Source organism: Perca fluviatilis, chromosome 11 (assembly GCF_010015445.1).
Source record: "Perca fluviatilis chromosome 11, GENO_Pfluv_1.0, whole genome shotgun sequence".
NCBI classification, from domain to species: Eukaryota; Metazoa; Chordata; class Actinopteri; order Perciformes; family Percidae; genus Perca; species Perca fluviatilis.
Genome location: NC_053122.1, coordinates 12,854,453 through 12,872,770, shown reverse-complemented (window position 1 = coordinate 12,872,770; position 18,318 = coordinate 12,854,453). Strand labels below are relative to the sequence as shown.

Genomic DNA, 18,318 nt, shown 5'->3' with positions numbered 1-18,318 from the left:
AGAGAGCAATGCATACAAAACGGTGCCTTTAAATGAGCTGCCAGGACCTCCGGTAGGTTGTGATGTAAAAAAAAATCAAAGTCCTGCTACAGTGTATTCGTCATTCCCATAGACTGTTAATATTAATGGACAACGTATCCGGTTCGGCGAAGTGCTGTAAATGCGGAAGTGCCTTAAACCTGCACACTATCTGAATTCCAGCAGGTGCGGTTGCAAAAGGATGTCTGTTTCTGTAGAAGTCTATGAGAAAGTGACCTACTTCTCACTTGATTTATTAGCTCAGTAAACTTTTTCATAATGAGTTCATGGTCTCAATCGCTAGTTTTAAGTCTTCCGCAACACAGAATGTTTTCTTTTTAATTATGGTCTCGATTTTAAAATCGGCGATAAAGCAGGGGTTTTATTTTGGGGCGTGGCTATGATGCGATTGCCAGCGAAAGTGTGTAACGTAGAGTGTAAGAAGCTCCTCCCTCGTTCCTCTCTCATCTAAAATCGTAACATCAGCAACCAGGATGGCTGCGCCCTTAACGGCAAACTCAACGACGGATAGCAGGTCTCCACAAACCAATGGGTGACGTCACACATGCACTGTCCGTTAATATACAGTCTATGGTCATTCCCCAGCTGCGGTGATGGTGCAGAGACACATAAGATAAGACCTGGAAACGCTGACCAATCAGAGTCGACTGGGCTTTTTCAGGTTGGGGTCTTAAAGAGACAGGCGCTAAAACAAAGCGTTTCAGAAAGAGGGTGAATACAGGTATATTCAGGCAGACCGTATGAAGAAAAAACATTTTAATTAACATTGAAGCATGTCAACATGTTCTAGTAGAAACCCAAAATACCAATATGACCCTGAAAATTTGCATAATATGGGACCTTTAAGTGGCCCAAAAAAGGGAAAAAAAACATACTGCCATTTTTGTAAGAGAATCTTGTTCTAACCACTACTGCCAGCTCATTTATTTCTCATCAGTCTGCCGACAGAAGACAATTCTGCATAGAAGTGTGCTTTATTGTGATGTGGCTGGAAGGAAATTAAAAGGCAAAATAAGATTATTTTACAGTGAACTTACTCTGACCAAACACAGTAACATTCTCTCTCATGACTTTGAGTTATCAGACCACATCAGGTACAGACAGTAAAAACTTCAACCACATCAATTTGAAGTGATTTTTTTTAAATCTTTGGCATCTTTATCATTTGAATAAAACAAAAAAAAAATAGCCATGACAAAATTGTTTCAATTAAGCATTTTATTATGGAAAGAAAGAAAACTGATGCTCAGGATGACAACATTCTGCCAACACTTTAAAGTAAGACAACAAGAATGGACAAGTTTTTGTTTTGCTTTTAAAAGAAGAGAAAAAGTAAATAACCTCACCAAAAAAAAACAGTGACTTGAACTGAAGTGTTGTAGAACTTTGGTGCTGAATCAATACAAAATGATGAATGTGTGATTATTAGTGAGGTGATACACAAAGAAAAACTGGAAGGAAGCAAACAAGATGCCCCAGCACGCACACATACACATACACACACACACACACGCACACACACGCACATCCCCTGATAGGAAAGACACAACCTGACTGAGAATTCTTACCAAAAGGCAAGATCTGAAAGGAAGGGAGAGGAAAAAAAAAAAAAAAAAGCTGGATACAATGGGGTAATATGCAACTTTTCAAACCAAATACTGACAAAAGGTAAGTAGAAAAATATCACAATGATACAAACATTTTCAGAGAAAGGTAATCATTGAGAGGTTGAGAAGAGTCGACCAAACGCTTTTTATAAAAAGGACATAGCTGAAACCATCATCGTGAGCTGAACACTCACCGCCAACACAAATGCTTATGCAAAAGAAAGAAAGAAAATATTTCAATACGCCTGTAGGAGCAGCAGCCTTTCAACTTGAAAAAAAAAAAAAAAAATGTTGGAAATTATAAAGTAGTGTAGGTCGTTTTAATGTAACATCATGGCCCATAAACCAAGCAATAAAGCAAATGAGGTTTGTTGGAGCGTACAATCCCTTGATGGCATCACAGCTTTTTTTTTTTTCCATGCTTCATTGCTTCATTTCATTGTTTCATAATGTTAATTCCTGGCCATATATCACACTCCATAAGAAAGTACTAATGACACAATGCTAAAAACGTGTAGATGTAACCTTGGAATTAATGAAGAAACATTGCTTTGGGCCTCCACAGGCAGTAAGGCATCAATGCCACGATGAGGTTCTTCACAGTCCTTTTGCAGTGCCCCAGTAGTGTTCCATTTAGAGCTGGCCCCTAACATTTGGAGGCTGTCTGGATGAGCCACGACTGAGTACCCATCTGTAGGTTTGGAAGGCTTCCTTTTTTTTCTTCTTTTTAAACTTTCTTTTCAACAAAAGCATGATAACTATGGCAATGCAGTGAGTGCACTATACAAGATCATTTGGCTGTTGTTGTTGAAATAGACCAAGCAACATTAAAGTTGTTTAAGTATTTTCCTTTTGAGTTTCATTTTTTTTTAGTAATTATATTTTATTCTTAAAATGACTGAAGGACTAAATTATGTGAGTTTATCCAGTTTTCGGATCAAATAATGTGAAAAATGGATTCTATCGTGAACACTGAAAGTCATTGTGATAAACCAGGCCAGCCTTTAGTGTCAACCAAACCTCTACCGGCTAGCCTGTCAAGTGCTCTAGACACCCACACCAAACACTTGGAATGGAAACTCCCCCCGAAAAAGGTTATTGCCATGGTAACTAATGTTGCAGCATTCGGGTTGCGTGGCTCCTCTCAAACGTAGGCACTGAGGTGAAGAGTAGTTAGAAAAGAGTCGGGGAAGGTAAACACCACACACAGTCTCCACTGGTTTTACACCACGGCTGGTTGAGACCAGGCCATCCTCGTATGTAAATCAGGAGAGAATGGTGGGACTTTAACACTGTCCGGACTCGATCTGACACTATCCTATATTCCATAAAGACACTAACCTTGTGAACAAATAAAAACATGGCACTCGACCCATTTACTGTAAGATCCCAGACCATTTGAAAACAACAAAAAGGGATACCTTTGAGACTGTGTACAATTATAAAGACAAAGATCAACCCCTAAGGGAGAATCTGCACCACTTGTGTGTGCCCAAAAAAAAGAGAAAAGAAAAAAATGTGGGCTGAAAGCTAGCCATATGATAAAAGCACGACATGAAAAACAAGGACGTCATAACAGTAAAAACATACAAATGTATAAGACAACTATTTGTCAAAAGAATAAAACCTAGAATGCTATACTTACTACTAATGGTTTAACAGTTCTCGCTGAAGCCCTGTTGAAGATATGAAGCCTGTAAAACCTTTGTTTTCTTATTTGGCAAATAATAAAATGAGATAAAGGGGAACAGAGACAGAAAATAAATGGCACAATTTACCTAAGCTTTCAGATTAAACTATCAAACGCAAAGAACTACTGTACTTGCAGGTGGGGCGAAAGGTTCACAATTGCAAACGTACTCCTTTGCCTTAAACAAATTAACTATGTCTACATATAATGAAAGCAGAAAGAAACAAAGTCACATCTATATAATGGCACAAGCATACCAGGAGAAAGAAAAAAAAAAAAAGAATACTACGGAGACTTTTGCCCAGCGTTTGATAATAAAAAAACTAAAACAAATTTATATCAAGATACTTCTGTGTCCACTTTAAAGCATATTGTGTGAAAAGACTAAGTACTCTGGAAATATGCCATGTAAAAAATATCTCCCGATATAAACAACATACACACAAGGCACTTCATCCAGTAAGAAAAGAGAATCACAGTCCTTTCTACTACCAGAAACTGCCTGCATAGCAACAATACGAGGACAAAATCTTTTCAGACTTTTGTGTGGTACCACAAAAGAAATGTCAGACAAAACGTTGTTGATGTTTTTTTTGGTTTTAAAATAAGCACTTCACCGAATAGTAAAATTGTAAAGACCAGAGTTCATTCCTCTTAGCATTTTGTCCCCAATATTATCAACTTAGGACGCTCTTGTACACTTTCTGGTGTGGTTTTTGTGAAACACAGTGCTCTTGGGATATTGAGGGTTTGTCGCCAGGAGATGAGAGCAGAGACGGGTTACGTGAAGGTTTCCACAGTGAGACTCCAAGGCGTCCCCTTGGGGCAGAGACAAGAGGGGCGCATGTCGGAGGATCTGCCTGAGTCTGAGAGATGCGGTTGTAGAAATGGTGGACAGAGGAGGAGGAGGATGGAGAGCAGAGGCGCTACGGTGTGTCCTGTTACCTGCCTCTTAGATTCTGCAGGACTCCATAAACCTCTTCTTCTTTGCTGAGTCCCTCAAAGAAAGGCAGCAGATCCAGGAGCTCTGTGTCATTCATATCATCAAACCAGGATTGGACAGGGACCTTGGGAGACAGGAAAAAATAAAAAATAACACCTGCAGTGAGATTTTAGTTTAATACCAACTAAGACTTTATCGACAAGATAACCACCATACTCCAACATAGCAACTGAACCCCAAACAACTTCTTTCTTTTTAAAGCGACCGGATCTCAAAGTAACTTGGCAATCTGCCACCTCACTGCTTATAAAAAAAACAAAAACAAAAAACACTGCTCTTTTAAGATAATGGACTATATCAAGGTAGCAAACAATGGGTGCCTTTGACTCCTCGGCAAGGCAAATTATATAACAGAAGTAGCGCATGACTGTGAAAAATAAATGAGTGGTTTAGGAACTCACAGCATTTTCTGGGTGGAAAATATAAGAGGCAGGTGAATTGTCAACAATGATGACGTTGCTGAGCTCTCGTCCCAGCCGGCTCAGGTCTTTGACATAGTTCCCTCTGTGAAAAACGCAGGATTCTCTAAAAAGTCGCTCTCGAAACACGCCCCACTGGTCCAGCAGGTCTGCCACAGGGTCTGCATACTGCCCAAGCCAAACAAACACAGCACAACATGTTACACTGCTGTAAAAAAAATTAAATAACAATAATAAAATGACATGCACATTTAACTGCAATACAACTACGGAAAATTCAAATAATAAATAAAATTGCATGTTGTGAAAACACATTGTTACACACATCTTTGTGGTCATATACCTCAACTAGAGTGCTGACAGAATAACTTGCAAATGCTACAGTTATATTCCAAAAGGAAGCAAAGCCGGTCATCCTTCAAAGTTGTGTTTACCTGACAGGAAAGATGCCTCAGGAAATGCTACTCTATGAAACTAGCACTACTTACACCTAGCTTATAACTCAGCACGACGAACATCTGATACTACAGAAACATCAGGCCTTTGATAACACGGCTATTTCTCTGACTCATTCATTAAACTTACCAATGCATTATTGGCTAAGATGCAAAAGACACAGGTGGAGAGTGAAGCAGAGGACGTGTGAAAATTCAGAGAGCAAGAGCAGATGGATATTACCAGAACAAGGAAATAGAAAATGTTGTTCTATGGCTTTGTTTTTTTTTTTTTTTTGTTTTTAAACCAAAAGACATTATGAGCACAGAAAACACATCTGGGTCTAAACACACCTTGGCAAGACTTGCTGTAAAGAGCACACATTCAAACAGCTCTCCCATCTTTTGAAGAAACTCATCCACGTGCGGTCGTTTCAGCACATACACCTGTGAGACACACCAGATTTTAGGCCAGGTCAGAGAAAAACAACATGCATGGTGTAACACGAGTGTCAAACAAACGCACCGCTGAAATGATTAAATATGAGAGGAGCGCAATTAACCCTAACCTTCATAGTGGGATTTATAGCAGTATTAAGACAGTATGATGTTACATGTTTTGACGATTGCTACAGAAAAATGCCTGCTACTCATTTCTTGCATTATCAAAAATCTTCAGCTTGGCGTCTCTCTCTCTAAAAGACGAAAAGATTTTCACACAGAGTTTGCCCAGCGGCTGCCACCCAGTGCAAGTAATCATGAATAGGCCAAGCAGGAAACACACAGCCTATCCTGGATTACTTGAACTGGATCACAGCCAGTCTCTTCAGGATCTTCACATAGGAACAACATGGAACTCGACCCCCTAATAAAAAAGGTATAATTCCCTAAATATTTATTTGTATTGTGTGTGTGTGTGTGTGTGTGTGTGTGTGTGTGTGTGTGTGTGTGTGTGTGTGTGTGTGTGTGTGTGTGTGTGTGTGTGTGTGTGCAATACCTGATGAACGGTACCATCGATCTCCACGGGAACAATAAAATCTGCATTGCTGATGGGCTGTGAAAAGAAACAAAACAGCATATCAGTGTCATTCAAACGGTTGGTGTAGTACCACAACTGATCAGCAGAGGTCCTGCTAGGAACACTAAAACTTTGCAATTCACAGATTTGTAAAATCTCTGGAAGGAACAAGAAAATAATCCAAGACTCTTTTTTTGCAAAAAACAAATAGTCCTCGTTGTCCTCCTTCCTTCTGCAACATCCCTATTAATCTAACTTAACAGGTAACGAGGTGATGGCTCTCAGACAGGAACTGGACAGAGACAGGATGGGTAGTGATCAAGTCAAATGAAGCTTCGCGAACCACTGTCTTTATTTTGTGAGCTCACTAGATGGCGCTCGCTGTTCAACAAAGGGTTGAAAACACACTGAAATGCCATTCCTTTAACCTTTTTCTTTGAACAGAGAGCGCCATCTAGTGAGCTCACATAATAATCTATAACAATAACAATAACTTATTTCACTAGTAAATTGCTGTTGAACGACAAAAACAACCACCATATGGGAAAAGGACATTTACAATAACTTCAAATGCACCACGAGGCTGTAGTTTACCAGTTTCAACGAACGCACCGTCTGTGTTGTTTTTCCGAAGGCAGCTGCGGATTGTTAGCCTAGAAATCTAGACGCACCCTAGTGGCAGCTGGCTTGTCAGGCTAGCAGATTGTTACATGTAGAATCCTCTACAGTAAAACACAGTCAAACTTTACACCGTTTAGCGTTAGCTGTCAGCATTTTAACAGTGTTTAATCCAGCTACTAGCTAGCGGTAGGCTAACGTTAGCTGCTGTCGAGTATAGTGTTAACTAGCGTCACGTGCAGCGGTGTTTGTGTTGCCTGTATCGTCCGTTTCAGAGCATCAGAGAGAAGAGCAGACATATCAGTGGCACCAGATTTTGGTAGCCAGGGTTGGCAGGAAGAAGTAACAAGTAGCTAAATGTTCCAATCAATGATCCAGGCAGCACATTCTCGTCTCCCTCCTTCATTTTACAGTCGAATAGTGGCTAGAATGGCTCCGGGTCAAACGTCAATATGGAATGGATTAATCTGCGTTATTTTTTTTAACACGTTTAATCGAAATTAACGCGTTATTTTCACAGCCCTAATATATATATATATATATATATATATATATATATATAGTTTTCAACATCAGCAGGCCTTCAGACTTTCCAATTACCACCCTGCTTTTATTTTAAATGCAATCAGGACTGTAACATTGTCCCTGTTCTGACTACAGCACATCCTGTAGCATATCCAGCACCTGCTCCTCTCATGGCTTTGTTTACACAGTGTTTTATAGGATTCAACACAGCTTTGACTTCCTGCAGGTTATTGGCTGACTTTTGAACATAAAGACAGAGATAACGTCAGATAGAATATATGCATTACTCTCATTGCGAGGCATATACACAGTATGCTTTACAATGATGTTGGTAAATGCTCAAATAAAATTCAGTAGTAGCAATGAGTAGTGAAAGTTAAGTTGTTTTTTTCTTCAATTGACAAATTTAATAAAGGAATAGTTCACCCTCAAAATGACATTTGTATATCAATTACTCAACGAGCGTTGCCTTGAATTCATGAAGAAAACTGTTATTGTCGCATGCTTCCACGGTGAATGGAAGAAAAAAATAAATAAATGGAGAAAAGTCTTGATGCACTGAAGTCACAGCGGTCCACGTTTACACCGCAAAACTATATCAAAACATCCATTTACAAACTCTCACATGCCTTGCATGACTGTTTACAACACTAGCTTGCGCATGCGCACTAATTATCCGCGCGAGTCCGAGTAGTGGGATTGCAAGCGGGAGACTGATTATGCGGAAGTGTTGTAAACAGTCATGTTTAGCGACAACGCATGTTTTTGGGAAGTACTTGGATTATACTCTATGAGTTTGTAAACAGATGTTTTCATATTGTTGTTCAAGGCTGTCCCCCATTTCTTCAATGCAGCAAGACTTTTCTCCGTTCACCGTGGAGGCATGTAACAATAACGTTTTCTTCATCAATTTAAGGCAACTCTCTGTGAGTAATTGATATACAAATGGTCATTTTGAAGATGAAGGCCTTAGCCAGCTCACAGTCACACACTGACAATTGCAGAACTGTGCACATCAACAATAAACCTCTTTTTGAGCTTTAGCCTCTTCTTACCTTGAATGAGCTGTGGACGAGTGTTTCATCCAAGTCAATCACCACACACTTTTTGCCATAGTCAGATATTATCATCTCTGGTAGAAGGTATTTGGCTGGTGGCTGTGGGGGAAGACAAGGCATATCATTTCAGATGTATGGAGTGACAGTATCAGTAAGAAAGACAGCGAGAGAGTGACAGAAGACATGTGCTTTGCATAAATGAATGCATTAAGGCTGAGCAGAGAGCCAACACAATGTTAGGAAGAGCATCTCAATGCAGCTGAGATAAAGCCATGTCTAAAATGATGCATTTACTGGACCCATCGCTTCAAAATGACACCCTGTGGGATTCTTCAACACCTGATATCCCCCTGCTACAGCCACCTAATCAGAGGAAGCAATGCGGTCTTAAATCCCCTTGAGTTTTTTAATCTGTTTTTTTATCAGTGGAGATTAAATAAAACAAAAGGTCATGCAAAGGTTAGCTGCTTTTAGGTGCATTGAAAATCACTAAAACCTTGTGTTTAAAAATGTCAATACTTCTTTTATTGAAGCACCTGAGGCGATTAATAGAAACAGTTTTGCACTTATTTGACAGTTAGTGTCACAGTATTTCTGAAAGCATACAAACCACCAAGTGTCACTCATGCAGACCAGGCACAGAGGCACCATTTAAACCCATAGGTGCATATGCCACATACAGTACACCTTCTGCACAGCCAGATCGGCTGAAAATGAACCGCAGTACGCTAGCAGAGCAAAAGCTCTCTGAGGAACACTGGAGCCCACACAGAGAGGATGTGCCAGCACCAGCCCACTCAGCCTGCATGCAAGGGAAAAGAAGAAAAGGCAATACATACACTAGGGATAGGGATGACCTCGACCTGGTCACACTACAACACAGGAGAGATAGACACACACATACAAAAACAGGGTGAGGGGTGGAAAGACAAAAAAAAGAAACAAAGAAAAGGTCCACAAAGATAAAGAAAGTATACAGCAAACAGCAGCAGCCCACCTTGGGAGGCGATCCGTTCTCCTCAACAGGTGGAGGCAGGGAGCTGGTGTTGGTGTTGGTGGCTGGAGGGTCCACATTGTAGTTGCGGAAGCAGCAGAATAATGTGCTGAAGATGCTCCGGCTCCTCTGCTTCTTTAGGCTGCTGTTCGACTGGGACGCTGTCAAAACAACAGGAGGGAGTGGGAGAGCGGAGGGTGAATAAGTGGATATGCAAATCGATTGTTCAATCATAAAAATGGAGCAGGCTGAAGCTGGGAAGCATCACATGTTGGCTATTTGCATGCTGAGCTGTGGATGCTGCTGGAATAACTGGGAACAAACTGTTAGACAGTATGTTCATTACAATATCCTCTTAAGTGACCACAGTGGTGTGAGCTTTACTGAATCACAACAATAGGTGAGACCTTGACAGTGTGATTAAATGACATTAGCGCTGGTTTTGTTGACCGGGCCTGGCAAAACCACTGATCAGAAAATAACTTGGCTCGCCGGGTGACTTTGTCAGTCGCATACAGCAACAGTTCAGAGCGGGCTCTGCTCCGATTGCAAATTGTCTCTCATTCCAGGACTACGGACCAGGGCCTAAATCAGACACCGAGCTTTTATTAATAGTGACAAGTTGGAAGCTACATGCTCCTCCCTGCTCCTTTTTCCCCTGCCGTGGATCCCTTCACCTGATTGGCCTAGGAGTCGCCATTTCGAAAGCTTGCTTACATTTCCCTCCCATGTTTCAGCTGGCAGGTGAGTGACTGAAGCAGCCTGGACATGCACAAGAAACTAGGGGAGGGAGGAGGTGGGAGGCCCACATACCCCGCAGAGCCTATACAAGGCTGCATTCCTCTCCACCCATTAGCCCCCCCTCACCCGCTCACCCCTCGGCTCAAACAACCAGAATGCTTTTGCAACTGAAGACCAGCGAAGAGTAAATAGCATTATGTCATGTCTTTTGGCATCTTGATATTGTGCCACTCTGTGCTCCTGACCTTAAACAAATATCCAACAGACATTTGTCATAGGAAACACTCTGCCAGAAGAAAATACATCAAATGACTAGTACACAATATAGAAGTAAGGACAACAAACTTTAGACAACCCTTACAAATACCAGAACTATTTTTCCAACAATGCAGCTTTGCCAAGTGTTTTTCCAACAAAACATTTCATACATACCATAGTATCTTCTTGAGGCAAAAAAGCAGCCAGAGCCTTATATCATGCAAGCAAGGGCATAACGTGGAGTTACCACACTATTGTTTTAAGAAGGTTATGAAAATTCTATATTCCACAGCTATAAATACACATCGGTGCAGAAAAGGTATCACACACTGACAGAGTAACAGCATGTCACGGCTACATGAAACTTTGCCTTCCCCGAGCTCTCTGTCAATTCCCTCTATCACTGGCTTCCAGTCACATTAATTACTGCCTTTAAAGCTAGGGAATGCCGTGCTGGGTATTTAGACTACATCTTATTGGGGACAAGCTCCTTCACCCATCACCACAAGACAATTTAAGTACAATATGCATCCATCAACAAGGAAACAACATAAAAAAAAACTTCAGTGACTATTTAAGGTAACTTAAAACCTCTAAACACATGGTAATGCTCAGTCAAGCAGTGACAATTGAGTAGTACGACTGAAACTATATCTGTCCATTACTAATAATATTATTGTTAAACCAAAAGGTTAAAAAAAAAAAAAAAAAAAAAAAAAGAAAAAAAAAAAAATTTTTTTTTGAAAAAAAAAAAAACCGGGCCCAAAAAAAACAGGCCAGGTCCATCAAAATACAATGTAAGTAAAAAAAAAAAAAAAAAGTTTTTTTTAAAAAAAAAAAAAAGCGGGTCAAAAAAAAAAAAAGCCCTTTTTTAATAAAAAAAGCCCAGAAAAAGAAATCCCTATCCCATCTTCTTAGTGTCCAAAACAAAAAAGGAGCATACTGTATGTGCTAACAGAGAAAGGATTAAAACAGGATGCATAAGAAATTCCTGCTACTGCCCAATGTTTCCAGAGTATAAAGGCCACCATTTAACCCACTGGAAAATACCAAACTTTTACACAACACTGCAACAGCCACCAAATACCACAAAAATCAACTAACATTTCTTTAGACAAATGTAATTAACCAAATTGTTCCCTATGATGCCCTAGGTTTTGCTGATCATATCTGCCATAGTACGCTTTTAGGTTTGAAATCAAAAAATAACCTAATCATGACCACACACCACTTTTTTTTTTTATTTATTAAACTGGACTTTTCTTTTGGACTGTAAAACTGGGACAGGCGGTTGTGAGCTTCCTGTGACTCACCACTACAAGCTGCAGTTGTATTGATTCCTACACAAAGACCCTCAGAAAACACCCAAGGACTACGGAGTCATGCACAGAACAGAACTGGGCCACACACACACACACACACACACACACACACACACACACACACACACACACACACACACACACACACACACACACACACACACACACACACACACACACACACACACACACACACACACACACACACACACACACACACACACACACACACGGTAGTAATCCAATAATGAGAGGGTAAACTCGGTTTAGTTAATAAAGTTACAAGTCAAAGTTCAGTTCTTTTATTAAAGCCACCTCTCGATCAAGCCGATGTTGTGTCCTAGACTCATGGGTGGGTTTGCGATTGTTAACACGTTGTATAGCTTTGGCTAAACTCACTCTCACACTGCTTGCACTTTAATGTCACAGTGCAGGGATATCTTAAAGCTTTGTATTTGGTCTACAGTGGGCAGTGCATTAAGCATTTGTCTAAATATTACTACAAGTCTCTCAGTGGATTAACTTCCCAGATGCATATTAGCCAATAGTAAAATGTGCTAATCTAACCGGTCTAGAGCCTTTACTCATTTAATCTACAGGAAAAAAAATGGAGTGAAGCCTCTCACTGTTAATGTTAAACATGCATATATGCAAACTACGAAAAGGTGTGTGAAGAAGGGAGACAATATCACATGACCAAATGATTAAGACACTAAGACTGTTTTATTGATAATTTGGAAAACGTTTGCTTTTAAAATGCCACGTCAAGCAGAATACAATAATCTACAGACTATGCAAGGCAACAGTTGTCGACGGAGGCAGCGATACAAGCAAACACTTTTATCACCTCAAAACAACATGTTCACAAGTTTGAGGAATGTTTGTGAACGTGCTCTCTGGCTACAACTCAAGCAGCTATCAGCCTCACCTCTGCAGAGTGATAAGCTCTTAACTTCTACCGGGAATGGATCTCTGCCTCAACAAACATTGTGATGCTATAATGAATTTAAAAAAGCACAATACACAATCAATCTGTAAACAAAAGGCTTGTCCCACCACCAGAAAAACAAAAGATCTAACCATGTTGCAAAATTGATTGGAGGGTCTTCTGATTAACTTACTAACCATACACTACAACTAAAACTTGAAACACCCTCATTAATTAAAAGTTATTCATTTCAAAATTGGATATGAATGGAAAACAATATGCAAAAATAAAATGTATTTTTAAGTAGGCTATGGATGGAAAGTAACTGATCTATACTGGCATCCATTCATTTTCTATACTAGCTTATCCTGCACAAGTGCCTATCCCAGAAACAAGGTATACCTTGGAAGGCAGTCACACAGGTTTACACATATGGGGACTTAAAGTTACTGACCACTTTTCCTAACCAGCATATATTTGAACTGTGGATTCAAACTCATGATTCTTGATATGACAGTGTTTGTAATAATCAAAAAGTGGCCACAAGCCATTTAATAATACATGTATCTGTATATTGCCCATGTAAGCTATATTGTTCTAGTAATATTGTATCTTATGTCCTTAATAATTAGTTAGTACTACTAGTAAGTAGTTAAATACCAGGGTACATAGCCAAATCATTAGTTTAAAAAACATGTATTTTTTTTTATGATTTCAGAGGGGAATGAAAACATACAGCAGTATGTAGCATTCCTCTGATTTACCTGTGTTGGGTGGATCTTAACAACTTCACCGTACATTGTTTTTTTGAAGTTAAAGTTGAATTCCCACTGAATCTGTGCTCCTTTCAACTGAGTAATCATGTTGAACTTAATTGGCAGCAAGTCAAACTCTTGAATACATTTAATATTTATGAGGTCTAACCATTACTAATAGGGGAATCTCAGTTCAATATGGTAGAAATTTTACAAAACCTGTCTGGTTGAAACCACAGTGACAGTCATTGAACAACTGAAGTGCTCAGCGAATACCACCGCATAAATCAATCCTCAGAAACCTCTTGGATTCCATGATTATGAGGAGTATTTATAATAAAGGTGAAAGGATCATGTAAAAGACACCTGTTCATCTTATATATAATGCATTAAAGTACTAGTGCAAAAGTCTGAGTGGAATGACGACTTTAAATAATTGAAACACCCCTTCATAAACACCCTTAAATATCCCAACAAGCCCTTATCTTCTTTTGAAACTGCTGTTTTTATCCAAACTAAAGCCTTGTATGACTACTAGAATGAAAAAAAAGATCATTGACATCTTTGCACATAGTTATACTTGGCCTCGAGGTCAGTGGTGCCCTGGCCAACAGGGCAGCGAGTCTATATTTAGGCTGCTGCTTGGCAGCCAAACCAGTGTGAAAGGCAGGCACATGTTGTAAGACAGCCAGTAGAGGAACACTGAGAGCAAAGGTGGTCAATTTTTGTCCAGACAGTTTGGAGCCTGTTCAAGCAATGGAAGACTACCTGTCAAATTCCTCTAGGACAGCTGCTGGGAAGAGCTTTATGTTAAGTGATATGCAATAGATAAGGGACAGCCAAATCATTGGTTGACTATATAATAAAGTTAAGAATCCTGCTGTGTACTTTGGTTGTGACAGAGTGGATACAAATATTCCACTAATGCAAAAAAACCTTTCTGGATCTTTTCAAATTCCCTTTCATATCACAGCTGTGCCCCTCATTACCAAACCTGTTTTCAAAAATATCCAGAACGAGTGGAAGAAAGGACATGGCCATACTATTCCAGCATTTTTCCTAGATTTGTGGAAGACTTTAGGTGCACGTATTTGGCAGGGGGGTTGGCAGTCCTCCCCCAAGAAAATTTTATGTTTTTCAATAATAAAGAAAAATGCAATTTCACATAATCTGAACCATTATTATTACCATATCTGTGTACAAAAAGTTGGAAAAGCTAGAGCAGATGCTCTCCGCTTTGATTTTTACATTCATTCGGGTTAGGTGGTGTGACCCAAAACGGCTTAGGTGCTAGACTAAGCCTTATAATGGTAGGAAAACCCTGTATTCCTATAATTGTTGTAATATTTGACTTTGCCCAAAGGGAATAATTCTGTGTGACTCATTCCTTAAGAGAAAATGGAATAGACAGAAAACAAACTGCATTATCGCTGCTCTACTTCATCCTCAACTGTGTCCTGTATAAAAGACAACTCAGGCCATTATTAAGTGCTGCTGCATGAACATCACTCATGCAGCAGCTTAACACACAACAGTGAATTCACAGTGTGTAAGTGTGTGTAGTGCTGCTCAAACTCCTCTGTTGGTAAACAATTTGAGATCTAAATGCTAACCGAATGAAAGTATTGCATTGACATAACTTCACAAGGAGGCGGCATGTTGTCTCTGATTTAGATGTTATTACAGAAACATTTTAAAATAATACTGATATTTGGTCTAGATTAAAGTTATAAGACCTTCTGTGTGTTCTTAACTAGCACTGACAACATTTACTAAACTCAAAAGGAACATAACTAGTTCACCACACTACTTACTAAATAAAACAATCAATTAAACTCTTAAAATGAATTGTGTAGCCTATAAATAAAGACAAATACACATCACAAGCCCAAAATAATACCTTACATTTGCTAACTTTCTCTGACCAACAGCTCAATTTACAAAGAAACAAAAGGAGAGCAAAAACAAATGAATTAATGAAGCCATAGGCCGCATTGTCTGTAATTTTTACTGGAACACTTACTTAAACCTTTTATCCAATTTTGAACCATTAGCAGTTCATTTTTCCTATTAACTAACTACCTAATTGACTTATCATTTCAGCACTACTCATACCCAGTGTCCCTAAATGACTTCACCATCATTTTTTTCCAGGACAAATTGTGACTTATAAAATGCAAGCAGGCCCTTAAAAATACTTTCTGATACTGATAGCTTTTAAACAAAATCACTGTAATTTTATAATATAAACAGAGACATAATAGCTAGCTGTCGGTGTGTATCACTGCTGTGGAATCTGCATATTTTTTTCTGCCATACATTCATATTGTGTGGGTCAATCCCTGCCTTTAGCCTTTACTCTCCCATAACTCACACATACATGCAATGATCATTTCAAATGACGCACAACTATGTTCAAGTCACATACAATCCATAGTAGTTACAGAGGTATACACTTGTGCCTCCAGGGGAGAATGCATTGTGCTTGAAAGACTTAACTTCTCACATTACTAATGGTGTATGACAAGTTAGGTTTGAGATTTGATATCGCTATAACGTCCCATGGGCCTGGGTGACCCGTGAGAGTAGCCCCATGAAAGAGATTTGACCACCTCCACTGCAGATCATGCTAAAGTGTGAGTGGGGAAATACATAAAGAGTAATGACATCGAGAGCCCCCAATGAAAATATTTAACTATTGTATCTAAGAAATGAATCATTTTTTTTTAAAAGGGAGATAAGAATGAAAAAACACCACCTTAAGTGGTAGTGGATAATACACAACACAGAAAATACATATGATAGTCTTCATCGGAGGTAAGGCAGCTCCACTGTTTACAACATAGACAAAAGCAAATAAACTGATAGCAATGCAAATCTGTGCATCCTACGAGGTGACCACAGCCCTGATGGCTTTGCCACATCAAAGTTTCATGTCTTATAGAAAAGGCTGCGCTAATTCACAAGACATTTTGCAGCATTACTGACAGCAGATAGTTCTCCTCTGTCTGCAAGTTTGCTTCATTCCAAAAAAAACTTTGTGCTACCCGGCAGACAAAACCACCATGAACTGTTTAGCTTCTTGTGGTCGTGATTCATAGCGTGAATCATCTATCAGATGTTTTGTCCAGTTACGAAGCCAAAACACAAAAATTTAGAAGCGAAGACTTGGCATCACTGGGGTTCACAACATATTTGATCAACTTGTTGCTTACTAAGAGTTTGTTAACTAACGCTAGTTGTGTCCAGGTTTTATATGACCAAACAGGCAACCAGTGTCTTCACCTACGAGAGCAGTAGTTAGCCAGTTAGCATTAGTTACATGTTCCTACCTTTTTCCTGGTTAAAGGATATTATTTCCTCCTCCTTCGGGTTGGAAACTTGGGTTATTATGGACATGTGGTCCATTTAGACGGGTGGTTATTCCGCTTTTGTTTCCCACAATGTTATTCGTACTAGCGCGCTTGCTTCGTGTGCTAGCTACTGTTAGCTAGCTGTTTAAGAGGAGGATGACCAGCCAGCCCACAAAGCCAGCAGGCAACCGTCCGAAGCGAAGTGTAGTGGCAGCAGCAGTGGTAGCCAGCCAGCTAGCACGGTGGTGAATGGAAGCCAGTGAATGGCTGTCATTTATGGCTCTCCGCAAAAAATCATTGCTGCAAACAAATATTTTGTGCGCAACAGCGACAGCGTTTGTGGCTAAAAAAACAAAACACACACACAAAAACAACCGACGTTGAATTGCTAACTAGCTGAAGTTAGCAGGTAGCTTGGGTTAGCGAGTTAGCTGTGAAGCTCCGATCATCCAAAATGTGAGGCCGTGTCCGTACAACGTTAAAAACACTAGGAAGCCCGTCGGAGATTTGTTCTTGTCCAAAAACATGTAGCTAGCGAACGCAAGTTGTTGAGCGTTAAAGTTAGCTAACACTTTTAAGCAAACTGTTCATATCTGCTGACCCTTCATTCCCTGTGCAACATGGACGCTTTATGTATTTTGAGTTGCATCTGAAGGAGCGGGGGCACTCGGAGTGGGAGGGTTTGTTTCTGTGATGGATCCTCTCTCAGGCAGGCAGCTTTGGCGCACTACATTGCTCAACTCATGCAGCTGGCTGGACGCGACTTTCTCAAGCCTTTTTTCCTCTGTAATTACTGTTGGTCTCACGCAACAAATTACAGCTCTTTATAATTAGCATAAAATAATACATTCAAACATGATACATTGTTTAGCGTAATATGGTGAAACCTAGCTATTGCTTTAACATGGTCCCGTGCAAACAACAGCCCGTTTAACAATCCAAGCAAATAGTTGACGTTTATCCAAAACCCTTGTCGTGTGTTCTTTCCCCGTCTGTGGCTAATTTTAACTAGTCGAGAGCGCCACCTAGTGTCTAAATTAGGAAAACGCTCCGAGGATTCCCTGCATTCATAATGATAAATAGGCATAAACTCCCTGCATTTGTATTCACTCACATCAGTCGCAGTATAAAATTGGGAGAAGTCACTTCATAGTGGGAAACATATGACTGAAAACTATAGTGAAATAAATTACCAGATTACTTATATTTTTGTGACTTTATAATGGGTAGCCTATGATCTGATACATAGTAAAACAAAAAACACTTCATGAAAAACTTAAGTAGGCCTATAGGCTAATTGCTTGATTGATATCCACATACAGGCTATAAGTCAAATTCATTGTGTATATAAGTATACTTGGCCAATAAATCAGATTCTGATGAGATTTTCTTCAGTTTATTTTTTCTTCATAGGCTATTTGAATGTCTTCTCAAGTCTAATGCATTATATTTCTTGACTGGAGGATCACCAGAGGTATGTCCCTCTGATCATGTCTGGCATGGCATACTATGTTGCTATTGATTGATGGAACTACTTTTCTCCTCAATTTTACCCA

The 18,318-nt window shown here is 39.6% G+C and overlaps 1 protein-coding gene across 2 annotated transcripts; it reads right to left on the bottom strand.

The window, feature by feature from the left end:
• Nucleotides 1-3,628: 3,628 nt before the first annotated feature.
• ctdsplb (CTD (carboxy-terminal domain, RNA polymerase II, polypeptide A) small phosphatase-like b) lies at nt 3,629-17,669 on the bottom strand. 2 transcript variants are annotated; one of them, XM_039816347.1, is made up of 8 exons: nt 16,742-17,669; nt 9,409-9,566; nt 9,251-9,283; nt 8,409-8,510; nt 6,190-6,246; nt 5,547-5,639; nt 4,741-4,926; nt 3,629-4,403 (listed from the first exon to the last, which is right to left on the bottom strand). In XM_039816347.1, the coding sequence occupies exons 1-8, from the start codon at nt 16,815-16,817 to the stop codon at nt 4,278-4,280; spliced, it is 831 nt and encodes a 276-aa protein (XP_039672281.1). In that variant the 5' UTR covers nt 16,818-17,669; the 3' UTR covers nt 3,629-4,277. The 2 variants fall into 2 exon arrangements, with proteins under 2 accessions (XP_039672281.1, XP_039672282.1); XM_039816348.1 differs by lacking the exon at nt 9,251-9,283 and having other exon boundaries at nt 16,742-17,666.
• Nucleotides 17,670-18,318: the final 649 nt, after the last annotated feature.